At 40.1% G+C, this 17473-nt stretch overlaps 1 protein-coding gene across 3 annotated transcripts in view; it reads left to right on the top strand.

The window, feature by feature from the left end:
- The window catches only part of plch2a (phospholipase C, eta 2a), a 145007-nt gene that overhangs the window by 61795 nt on the left and 65739 nt on the right, over nucleotides 1–17473 (top strand). The window contains exon 1 of one of the 3 annotated variants that reach the window (XM_077579813.1): nucleotides 14233–14704. The exons of the other annotated variants lie outside the window; for them this stretch is intronic. Within the exon in view, the coding sequence (XP_077435939.1) occupies nucleotides 14662–14704 (43 nt within the window). The 5' untranslated portion in view covers nucleotides 14233–14661. Of the gene's footprint in view, nucleotides 1–14232; nucleotides 14705–17473 lie in introns of those variants that run through there. 3 annotated transcript variants of the gene reach the window in all.

Here is a 17473-nt window from a genome sequence, read left to right as displayed (position 1 = left end):
AACCAGGAAACAAATACAAACAACAACACCTGGTCAAGACACAAGTGGCTGTATTGCATTTACCTACAGGTACTATACCTGCTTTTTTTCAGTAGTATGGTAATAAACTTACTGGATTGAAGTGTTCTAAAAACCAAAGAGCTAATCATCAATTTTAAGCAGAACAATAACAAACATGAGCGAGCATTATTCACAAGGAAGAAGTTTATCTATTCTGTGTTAGCACTGTGTTCGTCTCACAGTTGAGTTTGACTTGACAGTGGTTGTCAAGCGAGGTCAAAAAAGGGGTAATTTTCCTGCGGAAGCTCTGCTCCTTTTCTTCCTGTGATACCAGCTTATGTAATTTTATCAGTCTTTTATTGAGATTCTTTTCACATTTTCTTTTATCTGCTGGTTCAGAGGGTTGTCAGTGAAAGACAAGAACTGCCTATAGTGTGAGATCATCTGAGTCGAGCAGAGAATCGGGTTGTAATTGGAAGGACACAAAAATGATCAGCCCCCCCCAAAAGAACAAGTCCCGGCCACAGAATCGCCTTGATGTCCCCTGCACAGCATTATGTGCCCCGATGAAGAACAACTATTTCTCAAAGACTTTGATTCCTTATGCCATAGGACTACTCAGTACTGCTAATACTTTTTTAAAATTTTTATTTTTAAATGAAAAGCGTTGCTCTTAATCTTTCACATGACTTGCTTCGGGTGCCAGTTTCCATTGTGTTTTATTGCTTTTATGGCATTGTTTTCTTTTATATATTTATTATTGCAACATGTCACAACAGTCACAGAGCCAAGTATTTACTATATCTTCTATGATTTCTATTGTCTTAAGTGTTTGTTGAGGCTGAATGTTTATTTGGACCTGAGCGGCTACACATGATTTGTATGCGTCGCAATCAATGAAATTGTCTAACCCTAAATCTTAATCTGCGGAGAACTCAGCTGCATCACTTGGCAGAAACTTGCCGATCTAAGAACATATACACAAATAGTCAAGTCGGAAAAGCTACATTAAGTATCTAATAAATGTTTGACGTTCATATTTATCGACTGTGCACTTGTGCTTGAGTGTAAAAACGGGCTCATTTTGATTTTTGTGCTTGTGTGAAACTTGTTTTGTGCCTGTTTGGGAATTTGGCAGACCGCTCTGCCCCCTGGTGGGCATTCTGACTTACAGAAGGCGTTTCCTTTGACATGTGCCTGACAATTTGGTGGCTGAAAGATGATCAAATTTGACACCTGCTGGAACCATGTCTAACTATTGGCACAGGTAGTGCGACGCAATTTTAGTCAGATAGATTCTGCGCTCCACAAACATGTATGGTGGATGTCATCGTATTCCATCCATAAATTAAACAATAGTGCACATTAGGGAAAGTTCTTTGAATGCATTACTATTATTATCATGACTATTATTTCTATGCCAAACATTTGTGAATATTTTTACCTACTCGCGTTAATACATCAAGGAGAAGCTCCTTAGTTCTCAGTTATTTTGAAAATGATACATGTTTCTTCCAGTCCAACTTCATCTTATCCCAGGGTGCATTATTCATATAATTTATCTAAAGATATATATATACACACACACAAACACACACACATTTGCATAACACTGAACACAATGCTTCAGCATTAGAATACCTTATATAACTCTGTTGGCCTAAAACTGAGAGTGGGGGGGGGGGGGGGGGGGGGGACTTGTATTTGAGGCACTGAGAGCTGCATGAGTTTGTCTACGGTATCAAATGCCAGGCAAACACGAGAGGACAGAACCGATGTGTGATCTCAGGCCTTTTTAGGGCACTTAAATAAAGTGTTTTGAAAAAGATAACATTCTCATTACTTCCTCCACATTTACCTTTTCGATTCAATCATATGCATGACCAAGATTTATTGCTACACATTGTGTGTTCGTGCGAGTAATGTCCCTGATGTAATGCTCTACATCGTGTTAGTGAACAGTCTTCTTTCTATATAATACAAACATGCACATTTATTTTTATATGGTTGCCAACATATTTGGACATTTCAAATCCTCCAGATATCAATGCAGTAGGAGAGGAAGCCTTTCTTAAAAGCCCCCCTTTCTTTTCTGTAGTGTCGTAGCGTAATAATAATAATTGATGGATGATCCCGTTCTGAAACAACAGTATGTAATTTACAGCTTACTCTATTGTAGGACCTGTCAGCTATAATGTTTCCCTTCACAGCACTTGTACCACAACACATTGCAATTCTGTGAATATTAAATGTAGAGGCACAGGGGTTGACAAAATAATCCTTGATGGGAGCGTGGCTTGTTCCGTTTGCCACTGTCCATGGTGCTAGCATCCCCACTCACTCTTATTTTGCAAGGTTTACTCTTAATTAAGCCTTCAGCTGCATGCTGAGATGCAAACAGTCATTTTAAGGGTCACGTGTACTTGCCTTGACTGCCCTGCTACAATATATAACTCATGGATAGCTATCTGCCAGTGATCTGTCGTGACGGGATGCAACAGAATCTTTTTAGTGGGAAGAAAAATGATATCTCAGCAGACGTTAAGATAATGTTATTCATCATGCATCACATGTTCTTTAATGACATGTTACAACGACCACTAAAGAGCAGCAATTTACTGGTGGAGCCATTTCTCAGAGTCATTTTCATCCACAAATGCACGTAAATCTCTGTCGTACTGCAACTGCTTACTCGCATGAGTAGTAGCAATGAAAACAGAGACCACCCCCTCACTTAAGCGGGAGACCACCCCCTGATTTAGAATAGTTTTTTTTTTAATCCTACTTTTTTCATGACTGCTTGAGTAGTTTAAAAAAAGAATAAACCTGTGAGCTAATGATCCGCAGCCTACAGCTGTGAGTATTTTCTCCCCCCCCCCCCTCCCCACACATAAATATGCAGTTATTAAAGTTTCAACTCTGTACTGTCTCCCCGTGCACACAAAATGAATAACAAAGCTATGAAGCGCAGGTATACTGTGCACATGCATATCAAAATGAAAATCAGTAAGATGAGGATCTCATGAAATTTAAATAATCAATTCAGCTTTAAGCCCAAGCTTACAATGACTTTGAATTTCTTGCACATTTTAACCTTCTTCACCCCCATAGAGTTGATAACAATTGCATCACCTAAAACACACAATCTGTGTGGATATTTGGCACACACCATTCTTTAAAGTTGTCTTGAAATGCATTTTCCTGGAAGTGTTGGGTTAGTAAACAATTCTCTTCAGTCTGGGCAGTTTCCAAAGAAAAATTGCAGCAATTTTTGACGTCAAAAATTCATTCTAACTATTTATATTAGTTTAACATATTTTTTCCACTTTTGTTAACAAGAGTGTGAAAACCTAGATTTTTTTTATTGAACATTTAGAACCGATATAAAATTTGTGATTAATTGTGAGTTAACTTGTGAAGTCATGCATTAAAAATTGTAATCGCCTGGCGCCCCTAATTTTTAATAATCTTTCTTTTTTTAAATCTCTTCAGGCAATTAAATTTTTTAATTGTAATTAATCACATGACTTCATTAATTAACTCACGATTAATCATAAATTTTATATTTGTTCGAAATGTTCTTTTTTTAAGGTTTTCATACTCTTAATAACAAAAGTGGAAAACTAATAGAAATAGTTAAAATACATTTTCGACGTCTATAGTCGTCAATGGCACTGAATGAGTTAATATGTTTAGACAACTACGCATGTACACATTTCATGCACTGACTGTAAACCTTGTGTAAAGCACACGTGGCTGCTAGCATTAGCAAATATGTTATTCTTGAGTAAAGAATAAAGATTAACAAATTTGTACAGTCAAGAATCTTAACTGTGCAAATTTAAGCCTTTGCCTTATTACAAAAATTAATCTTATCTCATTTTGTAACATCGCAGTCTATTGAAAGGTTACAAGTACATTTTACAATAGTAGTTGAAGACGTCAATGCTCATCATTTTTTAAATAAGATTTGAACCAGTTTAGCACAATCTTGGTAATTTTCTCCTTGCTGTGATGCTTAAAGTCCAGACTGATATTCAATTAAAAAGATCGCTCTCCATCAGATAAGCACAAACGATGAAAGACAAATGTCTCAATCATTTCAAGGAACTAGAAGGTTACATAGCAGTCTATATTTACTTACTGCTGAAGCATCCAGATTATACTTTTTGAAAAGAGGATTAAGCATATTACATTGTGTTATACAGCTGCCACCTTTCTGGCCTCACAAATTGTATTTGACAGTTTTGCCTATCAGCCAGTATCAGACCTCAATAGCCTCATGCAGCCACATGCACACACACATTTACACACTACACTCTAGGGCAGGCCCATGGTCTCATATTCCATCAGGATTGGTCCCTGGATTTCCAAAGCAATTCACATGAACATGACAAGATGGATGGATGGCGTATACTGTAAATCTATACTTCATTTTCACGAGTGTTTTTCAAAGGTTTTGGAAGTGTTTTGCTGTGAAATACATATAAGACTTGCCTTTCTCAAAAGTCATGTCAGATAAACTGAAGTATAGCAGTTGATGTAACAGCTAGCTTCTACAGTACTACACTTAAGTGCTTTACATTGTGCTTACCAGGCTTGGGGAGTAATGGAATACAGTGGGACCGTTGCTACATGTCGGGGAGGTGGGAACGAACGAACTGACTAGTCGTGTCCTCCACATGCGGGAAGTTTGAAAAAGCTTCACAGACGAGAGTGGGAAATGGCGACCGGTATTCACTGGAACTTACTCGGAGCAAAAGTTTGAGCTGAGAGTCCAGCGGCATGCTACGCGCTGTAGCTTCTTGTTAGCTAGCCCGCTAGCCTACAACCATAATGTGAGTTACACCTTCCAAACAAATCTTCCTCCCACCAATTCACTTCTTAAACTTCATACACAACATATACTCGGCTAAACTTGTGCCTGGGATAAAAGTTTATTTTGCAGTTTGCAGATTTCACACATCGTCATTCTCATTGGATGACTATCCATCTATCTATCTATCTATCTATCTATCTATCTATCTATCTATCTATCTATCTATCTATCTATCTATCTATCTATCTATCTATCTATCTATCTATCTATCTATCTATCTATCTATCTGAGGTGTGGTTGCCTTCAGTGACACTTCGAAAACAGCATATGGCCTTCAATCAATCAATGAATCAATCAATCAATCAATAGCCTACATGCTTTTTTTTTTTTAATTACACAAGAATTTTTGCTATTGGTAGGCTGCCCGGGTCCCTATCACCCGCAAATAGCAGGGGCACATTGTATAGAATGTGGTGATATTTATTTTTATTTCTTCTCTCAACGTAAATCGCCCTCATCAATCCACTGAATGACTTTAAGCACGCCCGGCAGGGTGAGCTTGCTTGTAATTTATGCAGCTTGATAAAGCGTTTGTTCGCCCCCTGGTGGTTGGCTGACTACAGTTTAAGAAAGTGTTTAATTAAATGTGCAGCAAAACTCACATTTTCATTGTAATCTCATCGTGGCAGCCTAAATCATGATCACGCATAAAATTAATTGTGCACCCCTAGTATACAGTGCAATATTTTATAATGAAACAAGGTATTAATCAACTATTATGTTGGCCTACAAAAACAAAACGCTGAGCGCCACTAAAATGAAATACCTTAGAGAAACAAGTTGAGGCATTTCAACAGATAAATAATAAATACATTTCAATTCAAGAAATATTGTACATTGGTACCATTTCTGATTCTCCTCTTTAAGTAAAGGATCTGTTTCTCTTGATCCAGTTGAATCAGTGTCATATACTGTACTTGGCTGCACTAATCCTAAAAAGGTGGGATGATGTTTCAACTAATTCCAGAAGGGATTCACTGAGCTCTGTGACCGCCTCTTTACGTCTCTTAAGTCAGCTAATTTTGGAACTATGACACATACGGATAAGCAGCATAACAAATGGATGGATGACAAATTGTTGGATGTTGTGTTTGTGTGCCCACGAAACTGGACCACACTGAGCTGCTTGTGTCTTTTTTTGTGCTTGTATGCCTTCTTGATGTAATTGCTTAGCTTTCCAATATTTAATCAGCAAAATGCTGTCAGCCTAATTCCAGATGTTTTATCTTTCTATTAACCTTAGGCTAGCCATAACATAATGAGCATATACGCAAACAGACACCCACTTATGTACGCACAAATTTAATAACAAAGCTGGCCAACTTCACTGTAGCCCTCCATCTCGTCTTAAATTTAAGCGACAGTTTGGGGAAAGTATTAAAAACTCTTTGAAAGAAAGTTTTTTTTGCTGAGCGTTTCACTTTGGAGCTAGGTAGTCATTTGGGAATGTTATGTTTTAGAACACTTACAAATAATTTGGCAAAAATACATCTAAAATATTTTGAACATTTTTTTTTTAGCATATGCGATATCTAATTAGACATTTTAGTGCGAGTGTCACATTTCTGTGTTATATGTGTACGTAGGATGTTATTGTTCTCTCCACCAAAACATGACCTTCCTCTGTGAGTCACTGGCAGTAGATGTCACAAATTGACAAATGATTAAAGGACCCCAAGAAGCAGAGACAAAGCGCAATGAGCGTTTAACCAGTTTATTTACAACAAAAAAGCACCCAAAGGAGATATAGCAAGAATAGTAGTACAAAGTACAAACAAAAGAACGTGTAACACACGAGAATTGGATATAAACAAAATACCAAAAACAAACGAAAAAGTACCCAGGACTGATGACACAAGGAAATGGAGTCTGGCTATGGCAGTGAGCACAACGCTGGCCCTCAGGTGCAGTGCGCTTGAATATCCTGCTGATCACAATGACCAACAGGTGTGGGCTAGGAAGCTCCACCCATTGGCCAGCCCCTGATAACTGAAAAGAAAAAGAAAACAACAGGCAGGCCAAGGAACATGACCGTAGGTTTTCATTCATTCATTCATTTTTAATTTTTGTTTCAGGCAATAACAGAGCACACAGTCAGTGTCAAGTTCTATAAGGAGAAAGAGAGAGAGAGAGAGAGAGAGATAGAGAGAGAGAGAGAGAGAGAGAGAGAGAGAGAGAGAGAGAGAGAGAGAGAAAGAAAACAACAACAACAAAAGGATAAAGTCCAATTCTGCCTGAAAGAGAGTGGGAAGAAGAAAACTTATTTAATCCCACCCCCATCTCCCGTTCAAAATTCCAAGCTACTCTGCTACTTAACCTTAAGACTAAATAATAAACAAATACCCAGAAAGCAATAAATATTAAATAACCAAGGAAAAAATTTATTGAGAATACTAAAGATTTAGCATGGTGGCACTACCATAAGAAACAATACGTGTTACAATTTTAACAACACAAATGTGGGAAGTAAACAATACTAGCACTGGTAGGACAGCATATACCAGAAATGATAATAAATGATATGCCAACAATGATAATAAACAATATACCGATTAAGGTGAAGAAATAGCAAGTACATATTTACACAGACAGAAAGCACTGATGTCATCTTAACACAAAGAATTCTCAATGTATTGTGACCAGACCATTAGTTTAAATAACAGTTAAAATCTATAAATGTGTTTGCATTGTTCATGTTGTAAACAAAGATTATTCCATAATTTAACACCACATACAGACACAAAAACTTTTTCGAATAGTTCTGATTTTTGGTAGCGTGAAATGTCCATTTCCTCTCGGTGTATGAACACACACTCTAATTGTGAACAACGTTTGTACATTAGCCGGTAATGTTTTTTTAATGGCTGTGTATAAAATTATAGTTGTATTGTATTTCACAAGATAGTGAAATTTTAACAACTTAGATTGAGTGAACAAATTATGCGTGTGCTCCAGAAAAACAACCTCATGAATGCTTTGCAAAGCACGTTTCTGTATAGTGACTAATGGATTAATTGTATTCTGGTATGTGTTTTCCCGAATTTATACAATATGTGAGGTATGGAAGAACCAAGGTGCTGTATAAAATACTACTGGGTAAAACGGCCAGACTGAAAGGATTAATTGTAGATATTTGTTAAGGACTTTACAAGGGCTTTCTAGGTGCAATTGGTGGAGCTTTTTTCACTCTTCAATGTCCAGAATGCCTGGAAAAACAGTTTGTCGTTATACAATAATAATAATGGCAACATGGAGGATGAGTGTTTAGCTCATCTGCCTTACCATTTTCAGATTGAGAGTTCCAATCCAAGCTCCAGCCTGTCTGTGCAGAGTTTGCATGTTCTCCTCATGCTTGTGTGAGTTTTATCCCGATTCTTCGGTTTCCTGAGTCAGCAGAAATAGGCCCTAGCACACTTGGGCCCTAATAAGGATTAGTGGTATGAAAAATGGATGAATGAATAATAATTTACTGAAAACGCTTGACTCAGCTTTCTTACATGGGAAAAAAAGGAATGGAATGTTTTTGTTAGTGCAGTTTTCTGCGAGTCCTGGCTGTGTTTTAATTCATGTTGCTTGAGTCTCTTCATGCATTCAAAGACTGTTTTAATCACTATCAAACAAACAGATATTAAACATACACACAGTAAGAGAACCGTGTATCTCTGCAGTTCATCACTGACCGAGTGAGAGTTTTTTTTTTCTCACAAATTCACTCATTTACATTCATGTAAGGGAAATCGGTCCAATTAATTATTAAATCAATAACGGTTAATTATTAAATGAATAATCAAATGACTCATTAATTGAAGAAGACTCAAACTTAATATTTAAATTATTTTGAGTAAGCCTGCGCAGCACCACATCTATTTTTGAAGATTTGATAAATTTAACAGATGAAAACCCTTTTGTACCCTTTTTGCAATTTGGGAGTTTTTGGTTTAGCTTAGAGGTTAATATAAATTGATAAAACACACTCACAGTACACAATCAGGTTTTGATTTTATGCACGTTTATTTTCTAATCTATTTAGGAAAATCTACTTGGATGTTAAAAGAAGCTAAACTCTAACTACTGTAATAGGAAATAGAAACATGAACTAAAATAATAAAATAATCAAAGAAAAACAAAAACGGAAAAAAGAAACGAGGTGATGGAATTTCCCAACTAGTCGAACATGGGATCCAACGTTTAACCTAATTGCTTGCACCAATTTGTACAATCTGGTTAATGTTTGCAAAGCTGCACTTTCTGATGGTCTCGTGTTGGCCCGAGATGCAGGACCCTGGATTGGAGATTCACCAAGCTGTTGAAGAACAAATGAAAGAGGTTCAGTTCAGGAAAAAGAGACTTCATCAGGATGGTCAGTGCCCTCACGGGTGTTGACCTGCTGGCTGGGAAATGGCCCTTTTGGTTGGGGCCTCAGAGCCCCGTTGTTAGCGCTGCAATCCGTTTTAGCCTTTGCAGGGACCGAAAGCAATGTGTTTTTGCTGGACCTGTCGCAAAGCGATGGCTTCCATGAGGCCGCTGCTTGTATTGGTCACGTAAGCCGTGTGCTGCCTTCTGCTAGCAAGCAGGGTAGGCAGAAGTAGGAAGAGAAAAGAGTAAAAAAAAAAAAAAAAAAAAAAAAAGACAAGCAGGAAGCCTGCCTTTTATAGTGAGCTGGGCTAGCATGCTCACCAGAGGTGCGGTCTCTGAGCCTGGTGTGAAATTTGGTAAAAACTCATCAGGTTGCATTTGGATCCCACGTTAACTTGAGATTCTAAGGTAAAAACTCAATCAATGCAAACACATACAGTTGAACACGTCAAAATTAATGTTACCTAGCTCACAACTGTTAAAACGTGCACACAAATAAAAGTTAAGTGGAGGATATGGCCACTCAAATGAGACGTCTTCACGACACATCAACATTTTTTTTTTTTTGGAAAGTTTTTTTTTCTGTCACTCATTCTTCTCAATCCAGAACTGGCGGGGCTGGAGGTCTGTCGGGGATGCACTTGACCCCACCCCAAGTCCCACTGTGGCATGTCCAGGCCAAAGAAATGAAATTCCTTTGTCCGTGATGAGGTTATAACGCTTACAACCAGTCCCGTCTCCCTTATTTTAACTTGCACTTTCTGGTTAATGGCAGTGCGCAATGGATTGTCTACTCCTCAGCTTGTTTTTTGATGAGAGGTTCATGCTTTGGTCTCTGGTCTCCAATTATGTGTTTGTGAGACAGTCACTGGATAAGGGATCATCTCCACTGACCACTGCACACAGCGGCACACTCGATCTGAGGTAACCTCTTGCTGTGTCACAAATGTCATAGGGCCCCATGTGTGTGAAACGGGTCCTGCTGGTATTGTGACTCAGTGGACATGTAATGTTCCCAAAGCTCATTCAAGCAGCAGGAGGTGTTGCACGCCAACATACAGAGAAGACACTGTCAAATAAATGAAGTGTGACTTTTGGTGCAAGTGCAGGTTTTCCTGCATCTCCTGAGGTGCTGGAGCATTTGAAAATCTGTGTTGCTGCCTCATGAAACATACATGAGGAGAGACAATTCACAAGGTGTATTATTCATACATTGGTTGAAATTTGCTGCTGAATATATTGTAAATTGTGTTTGCTGGTGATGTAGCAGGACTTGAAATAACTTCCTCCCAACCCGCCATCTCGACAAAGATAATTGACTGCCTTCATAAATGAGCTTGCAATGCTCAGTAGCTCTGTATTTAATAACGAAACCACGGGTCAGAGGTTTAATAATGATAATCGTTTCAGGTTTAAGGCATCACTGACCACTAATGCATGCTTTAGTTCAATGATGCATGAATTTGGCCCACCTTTCATCGGTGCTCTCGGAAGGAGGGATGATTATTGTGATATTATTCGGTTGGTGAGTTTATTCAGGCACATTTTGAGAAATTCAGCGCCATACCCGAGAGTCAAACTCCATTTCACCACAGACCACACAGTTGTTATAATTGCCATGGTAGGGCTGGTTATGAATTTGAAACTATAAACATTTATAATTACCTCATTATATTAGAACATAATTGGCCCAGCATTTCATTGTCCTTTATTTTTAACGAAAAAATTGATGGCCAACCCATTTTGAAATTATAAATCCGATAAAATAACAGCATAAAGACTCGTGCGTTGTTTCAATTATTTCATAGGCTAAGAAAAATGACGCAGCGGGCCCGATTTAGGCCGCAGGCCTCAAGTTTGACACCTGTGTTATAGTGAACGCTTGGGACCTAACCATTCCTTCTCAAATAGGGCGGAGTGCAATGCCAGGGAGGCTCATGTGACCTCAGGAACCCTTTTCTTTTCTTTTTTGTACCATACTGGGATTAAGTTTAATTGCACATCCACTACAGTAGGTGGCAGTGGCGCTCTCATTGTCAGAGAGTGCACAAGGAGTGTACTTACAATACCTTCATAGACAAATGGTTGTATTTATAGTCGCGGTGGAGCGTTGTGGGGGCGGAAAATATTTTCCTAGGTACTGGACTTAACACATGTTTTGTGGACTCGTAAAAGACTAAACGCTGTATGCCTTGTGGTGTTCTGTGGAGGGTGTTCAATGGATATGAGACAGGGCACATTGCTACAGGTCATTTGGTAGGAGCAGGGTCACGATGGGGGTGACGGACCCAAATGCAGGGAGGCAGGAGAACCACGGTAGGGATGCATGTAATACTGAACACAATTTATTGAACAAAAACACTAACAAGGGAACTGGGTAAAACCAACAAAGTTCTGAAAAGACCAAAAATCAAAGTAACAACAAAACAAGAGTGATGACAGCGACAATGATCCAACCCAGTCAGAGGGGAGACAGGAGACTAAAAACACACCAACGACACAACAAGACACACCTGGGGCAAGACACAAGTGGCTGAGGGCACTGATTGGTTGACACGAGGAAGGGCAGGATTACACTTAACAAGACCAAGGGAGACACACAACCAAAAACAGAACCCAAACATGACAAGCAGAAGTTAGAATCTTGTTCACTGGGTCCGCTCTTAGTTCCTAGCTCCGTTATTTATCTGCATGGACAGCATTTAACCCTGGAGAACCCATCCATCCATCCATCCATTTTCTTGGCCGCTTTTCCTCACTAGGGTCACGGGGGTGCTGGAGCCTATCCCAGCTGGCTTCGGGCAGTAGGCGGGGTACACCCTGAACTGGTTGCCAGCCAATCGCAGGGCACACAGAGACGAACAACCACACTCACATTCACACCTAGGGACAATTTGGAGAGTTCAATTAACCTGCCATGCATGTTTTTGGAATGTGGGAGGAAACCGGAGTACCCGGTGAAAACCCACGCAAGCACGGGGAGAACATGCAAACTCCACCCAGGAAGGCCGAAGCCCGGACTCGCCCTGGAGAACCCACGGGGTCAAATTTGGCCCCTATAAATTCTGCTACTCAAATAACAAAGACCTTTTTTGGGGGGGTTCTCCAGGGTTAAAGGCGTATATATATATTAGGAATGCACCAAAAACCGAAAATGAGAAATGCTTATTTTATTAAAATTACAATATTATTATAAAATATTTAGGCCTATTTAGCACAGGTATTTTAACAAAACACAATATAAATTGAAATACGTCCACACCACAGACATCAGAGACATGTTGGCGAATGGTACATTAAACACCAAACGCGGGGTGAGCAACTGAGCAATTTTTGGCGGTGCAATTGCACTTTATAGTCAATGTACAGTACTTTGCACCGGCGGGCAGGGATGCGTGCGTTGCGGTGCGGATGACACATTTGTAGGCTATTTGGAGCGGGACACGGTGCGGTGCACTTAAAATCGGCACATTCACATATTCACCAACATTTAAAAATAAACAAATGTCTTCGCACCAGCCAATCGGCTTTGGGAACGGACTGGAAAGTCACACACGACGTCCCGTACAGATCTGTAGTCACCCGGAGATAGTGGTATGTGTTTACTTGTTTAAAACGGTTGATAGCAATAGTGCTAACATTAGCTAAAGTATTTAGCACGGCCACCGAAATGCAAGTGAAAAAAATGGAAGCGCTCGAGGGGCTCTCATCAAAGAAAAAAAGGAAGGCGCTGCAGGAGAAAGAGTGGCTCACCTGTAGTGCAGTACGGCAGCGCTCTCTTTTTTGACATATTTACAAAGTGACCCTCTTTCTTCTCCGGTGTGCACAATGAAGCTGCCGTTACTCACAAACACCAGCGAGCAAGGCGGAACCTCAACTGTCGTGTTTGGTGTTTAATTCAAAGAGACACTTGCTTGCAGCGCTTTTTTTTTTTTTTGCTTGCGCCATCCTCTTTCGGCTATATTATTTCGGCTTGAAATACTGTATATATATATATATATATATATATATATATATATATATATTGTATTATTTATATTATTCAGTTGTATCCCTGTTCTTTGCCTTTGATTCTGATGGCCTCATTGAGCGGTGACCTTTAGCTTTGCTAGGATAGTTCGTGTGAAGAGAATCTGCACCTCCAAATCTGAAGCCCTGATTCAAAGGAGATTGAGAATGAAGTACAGTTTCTGGTTGAGGAGTATCTCAGAAATATTTTACAAACACAATATTTTTGAATATGTATTTGGGCTGTTCACAAACATTTGAAGTACTTCAAAACAGACCTCCTGCAAATACACCAGAAAATGATAGGGAAACCCAGCGTTGGAATAATTATCTCCTCACACTGTACATAGCAGTGCTGGTTTTATTCTTCTTGGCGTGTGCAAATGTTCATCCTCGTCTCCCACTATACTGAGGAACGGAGGAGTCAGAATGCGTGACAAGGGAGGCTGCCGCTGTTACTTTTTTTAGGCTCCTGATTTGCTAAAAGAGCGACAGCTTGCATTGTGTTTTCATGTGGACCGATACCGTATATCTTTCAAATCTTTTTATTTTGTTACACTGCAGTGGGGGAAATCTATCCAGACTTATGTGTAGCTTTAGTCCTGTCTAAAACTTTGTAGCATATACAGATCTTTCTTCAAGCTTTGTGACATGATGAGCCAGTCCATCACTATGCCAGTCCTTCCTGCTGCCCTCCCACAACCCCTGTATTGTGTCTCCCTTTGGCCGACTGCTGGGACAAACCCATCCATGCTTGGCTGCTCCTATCCCTCAGCATCTCTCTGTGCTGAATAAAACATGTGTGCCACACACTGCTGCTCTTCCCCACTTGCAAATCACGGCCACCTTGGCTCCTTTGCGCCTCTCGCATCCCTCTCCTCCCTTTTATCTCAGCAGATGCATTTCGGTCCATTTCCTCTCCCCGCTCCTCCTCCTTTGCCTCTATTCCTTCCTTCCTCCCGCCCTTGTCCTTCTAATAGCGCTCGCTCTCCCAGGTGATCGCCGTTGAACCGAGCGCTTCCCCTTCACTACAAGAGCTGTGAGTGGTTGACTGTGCTTAGCGCGCGCCTAAAGCTCTCCAGGCGAACCCTCCCCACACACAATCCATCCACTCTGTACTGTAGAGGAAGAAGAAGTGTGAGACCACACTATTGTCTTTGCCGCTAAATTAGCTCATAGAGAAAAGGAGGATGGGCTTACATCAAGACAGCATGCAAGAAGAGAAGAAAGACAGTGAGGGAAAGGTAGCGTAAAAAGACGCTCCACAAAACATCTCCAATCACACCCTGGATAATGACACCCATGGGGCGAGACAGCACAAGTGATAGCAGCCCTCCACATGGTAGCTAGGGTGAAGCCAGCTCCAGCAGCACTGTTTTGCATCACATGGAGTTCTGTCTCACTGGGGGAATGCAACGATGGACGGTTCCAGCAACATTCGCAGCCTGAGTCGTGAGCAAGGTAAGACAAGCGAGCAGTCCACAATTGCATGCAGCTTTCAAGAAGTAGGCCAGCTCAAGACTCTCAGCACCTTGTGCTCGTCCTACATCCGAGTGGGGAGTGATTGGCAAGCAGCGTCGACTTGACTTTTTGTTCACTTGTGATTTTGGCTGCTGCTATGTTGTGTGCTGAATCCACTCAAGGCAACACTTAGTGTCTCATGGTGATCGTAGGTTCCTCTTGAGATTTCTAACAGGTTTCTCGCACTGTTTAGTACTTTGTGCCTCTTTTGTTGGCAATCTGTTTTCCATTGTTGACTCAAGTTGTTACTTGGACGAGGCCAAGCCCAGCTGCATTTTAGTCGCCACCTGGGTGGAGAGTGAGCGCTGACCCACTACTAATAAAGCCCACAGTCCCATTTTGCCTCTGTCAACTGCAGCAGGAGAGGACACTCAAACACATCCCGAAAGTAGAACAGCAGAAAAATAAAAGAAAAAGGAGTACAAATCAAGTCATCCATCTTTGACAACTCCCTCATCAGGATTTAGCACAGCTGCCTCCACCTCCTCCCTCCCTCCGTGCATTCCCACAAGCCCCAGTAACCATAGAGCGAGTCATTAGTGCTGGATCAACCTGGCTCTCAGGAGCATAGTATAACTACATAGAGAGAGAGAGTGATAGAGAGAGAGAGAGAGAGAGAGAGAGAGAGAGAGAGAGAGAGAGAGAGAGAGAGAGAAGCTCCATAATCACACTTTCACAAATCTATACAATGGAAGTCTAATGCCTACACTGCTGCTCCTCTGAAGTGTGCAGGCTTACAGCCGTGTCAGTTATCCCTCCAAGCTAAACTTAATGCTCTTAATACACCTCAAATTGACACTAATGTGTTTCCAGGTCATAATGTCAAATGCACACATGGCTAAGATTGCAAATAAGGTGAAGTAAAACAATGCTATTGCAGTAGAACTGAAGCAGCATGTATTTTTTTCCTCATTAGAAAGTATTAGAAAGCATTTGGATCACACCGAGACGCAGATTCTCAGTATTATTGTTTATTTGATTTTACACTGAAAATAGAAGATTCTTACATTTTTGGTGGCATGACATACTTTAATATAATTTTAAATCAACTACCACTATATTTACTATTCTTTAAAAACACCCTAATTTAAATCAAAATTTTATGCTCCTCTAACGTGCACCCAGCTAACTAAATTTATTTTTAAAAAGGCAAGGAATTTAACTTATGTCAAAAACACTACATTCCTCAAAACGCAGTCAAACGTGGTTTTATCCAACAATGCCAATATTATATCATAATAGTGTCCCATTATAATAAATCCAATGCATTTTTTTTAAGTTTCATTTTTCACATGATCTTAATCTAGATATTTGTTTTGCTATTTTTGACTTATATCTAGTAGGTGTTTTGGTTAGTGGTGACGTGTAGCTCAAGATGTTGGGATGAGATCATAATCATGAACGCATTTGTGTGGTGTTATCTATACAATGGTTGGGGGGTCGGTGGTGGATGGGTGGTGGGGGTTAGATCCTTTAGATCCAATCTTTTCACACAGTGGATTTGTTTCACGTAGAGGTGTAATGATATCCAAGCATCACGATACGATATCATCACAATATGAAGGTTCACGGTACGATAATTATCACAATATTGTGGGGAAGTTGGTGATACAAAAAAAGGCCACAATATTGGAGGAAAAAATGAACTTGTACTAAAAAAAAAGACAATATTGTGCTTTTGTACAGAACAGCAATGCATATAAATAGCCTACAAGTAAAGCGGTTTGTGACAGCTAATGCTGTTTGAAAGCGCTGTATAAATAAAGATGACTTGACTTGACAGGCTCTAATCACACTTAATATTGAGGCACCTACTTGCTTTTGTACGCACACATTGAGTTCCTCCACATATTAACTCGCTTCACAAGCATATTACATTCCCCATTGGCGTGGATTTTAAACATAGAAGGGCCAAAACATGCCTTTTGAAAATTAAACTGCACTAAAAAAAAAGGTGCTAGATCTGCACAAATGGAAATCAACCTGACTTTTTTTTAACAGATGTACTGCTTTTAATATCGTAACATGACGACAACGATATTGTGGCAGTTTTATTATAGCTTCTGGGCATACTTTTTCTGCTACCGTATCACATGACCGCAACCAACAGTTTAATGTGTGTACAGAGGTAGAGGCGGATGCATCTGATTTGCAAACTTTTATTAGACTCTGATGAGCAATACAATATTTTTGGTTCTGTCTCTGGTACCATGTGTCCCATGGACCAGCTTTGCTGCTTTAGGATGTGTGACCAAACAAATGCGTTTGGGGTCTTTGGTGGTCCTCAAAGAGCAGGGCCTTTGTCGAGAGGAATTCATTGATGACACGCTTCAATTGTGTCGTTCTCCTCCTTGAAGCTGTTTGTAGAACTGATCAAGTCGGCGTGCCTTTCTGGAGCTGCCTCAGAAAGAAGTCATTATTATCACTTATTTATCAATTATTATCATAAATATGACAAAATGTTTGTATGTTTCCCTTCTCCGGAGCTCGCCTTCCTTGCCTGTGGAAACAGCCAGAATTGAACAGCTTGCAAAACACTTACGGTTGCATTGTTGATATGAAATGAATATTTTGAGGCTTGGAGGGTTTCTTGTACAGCTCTGGGTTGTTTTTGCGCATGCCGTGCTCCCAGCTGTGATACCGTGTTGCTGTAGACCAATTTGTCACAGTTCAGAGGAAAGACATGCACACAAAAACAACTCGGGGGCA

Source organism: Vanacampus margaritifer, chromosome 1 (genome assembly GCF_051991255.1).
Source record: "Vanacampus margaritifer isolate UIUO_Vmar chromosome 1, RoL_Vmar_1.0, whole genome shotgun sequence".
Taxonomy (NCBI): Eukaryota; Metazoa; Chordata; class Actinopteri; order Syngnathiformes; family Syngnathidae; genus Vanacampus; species Vanacampus margaritifer.
The sequence above is the reverse complement of the archived record's forward strand: the minus strand, read 5'-3'. Positions and strand labels throughout refer to the sequence as shown.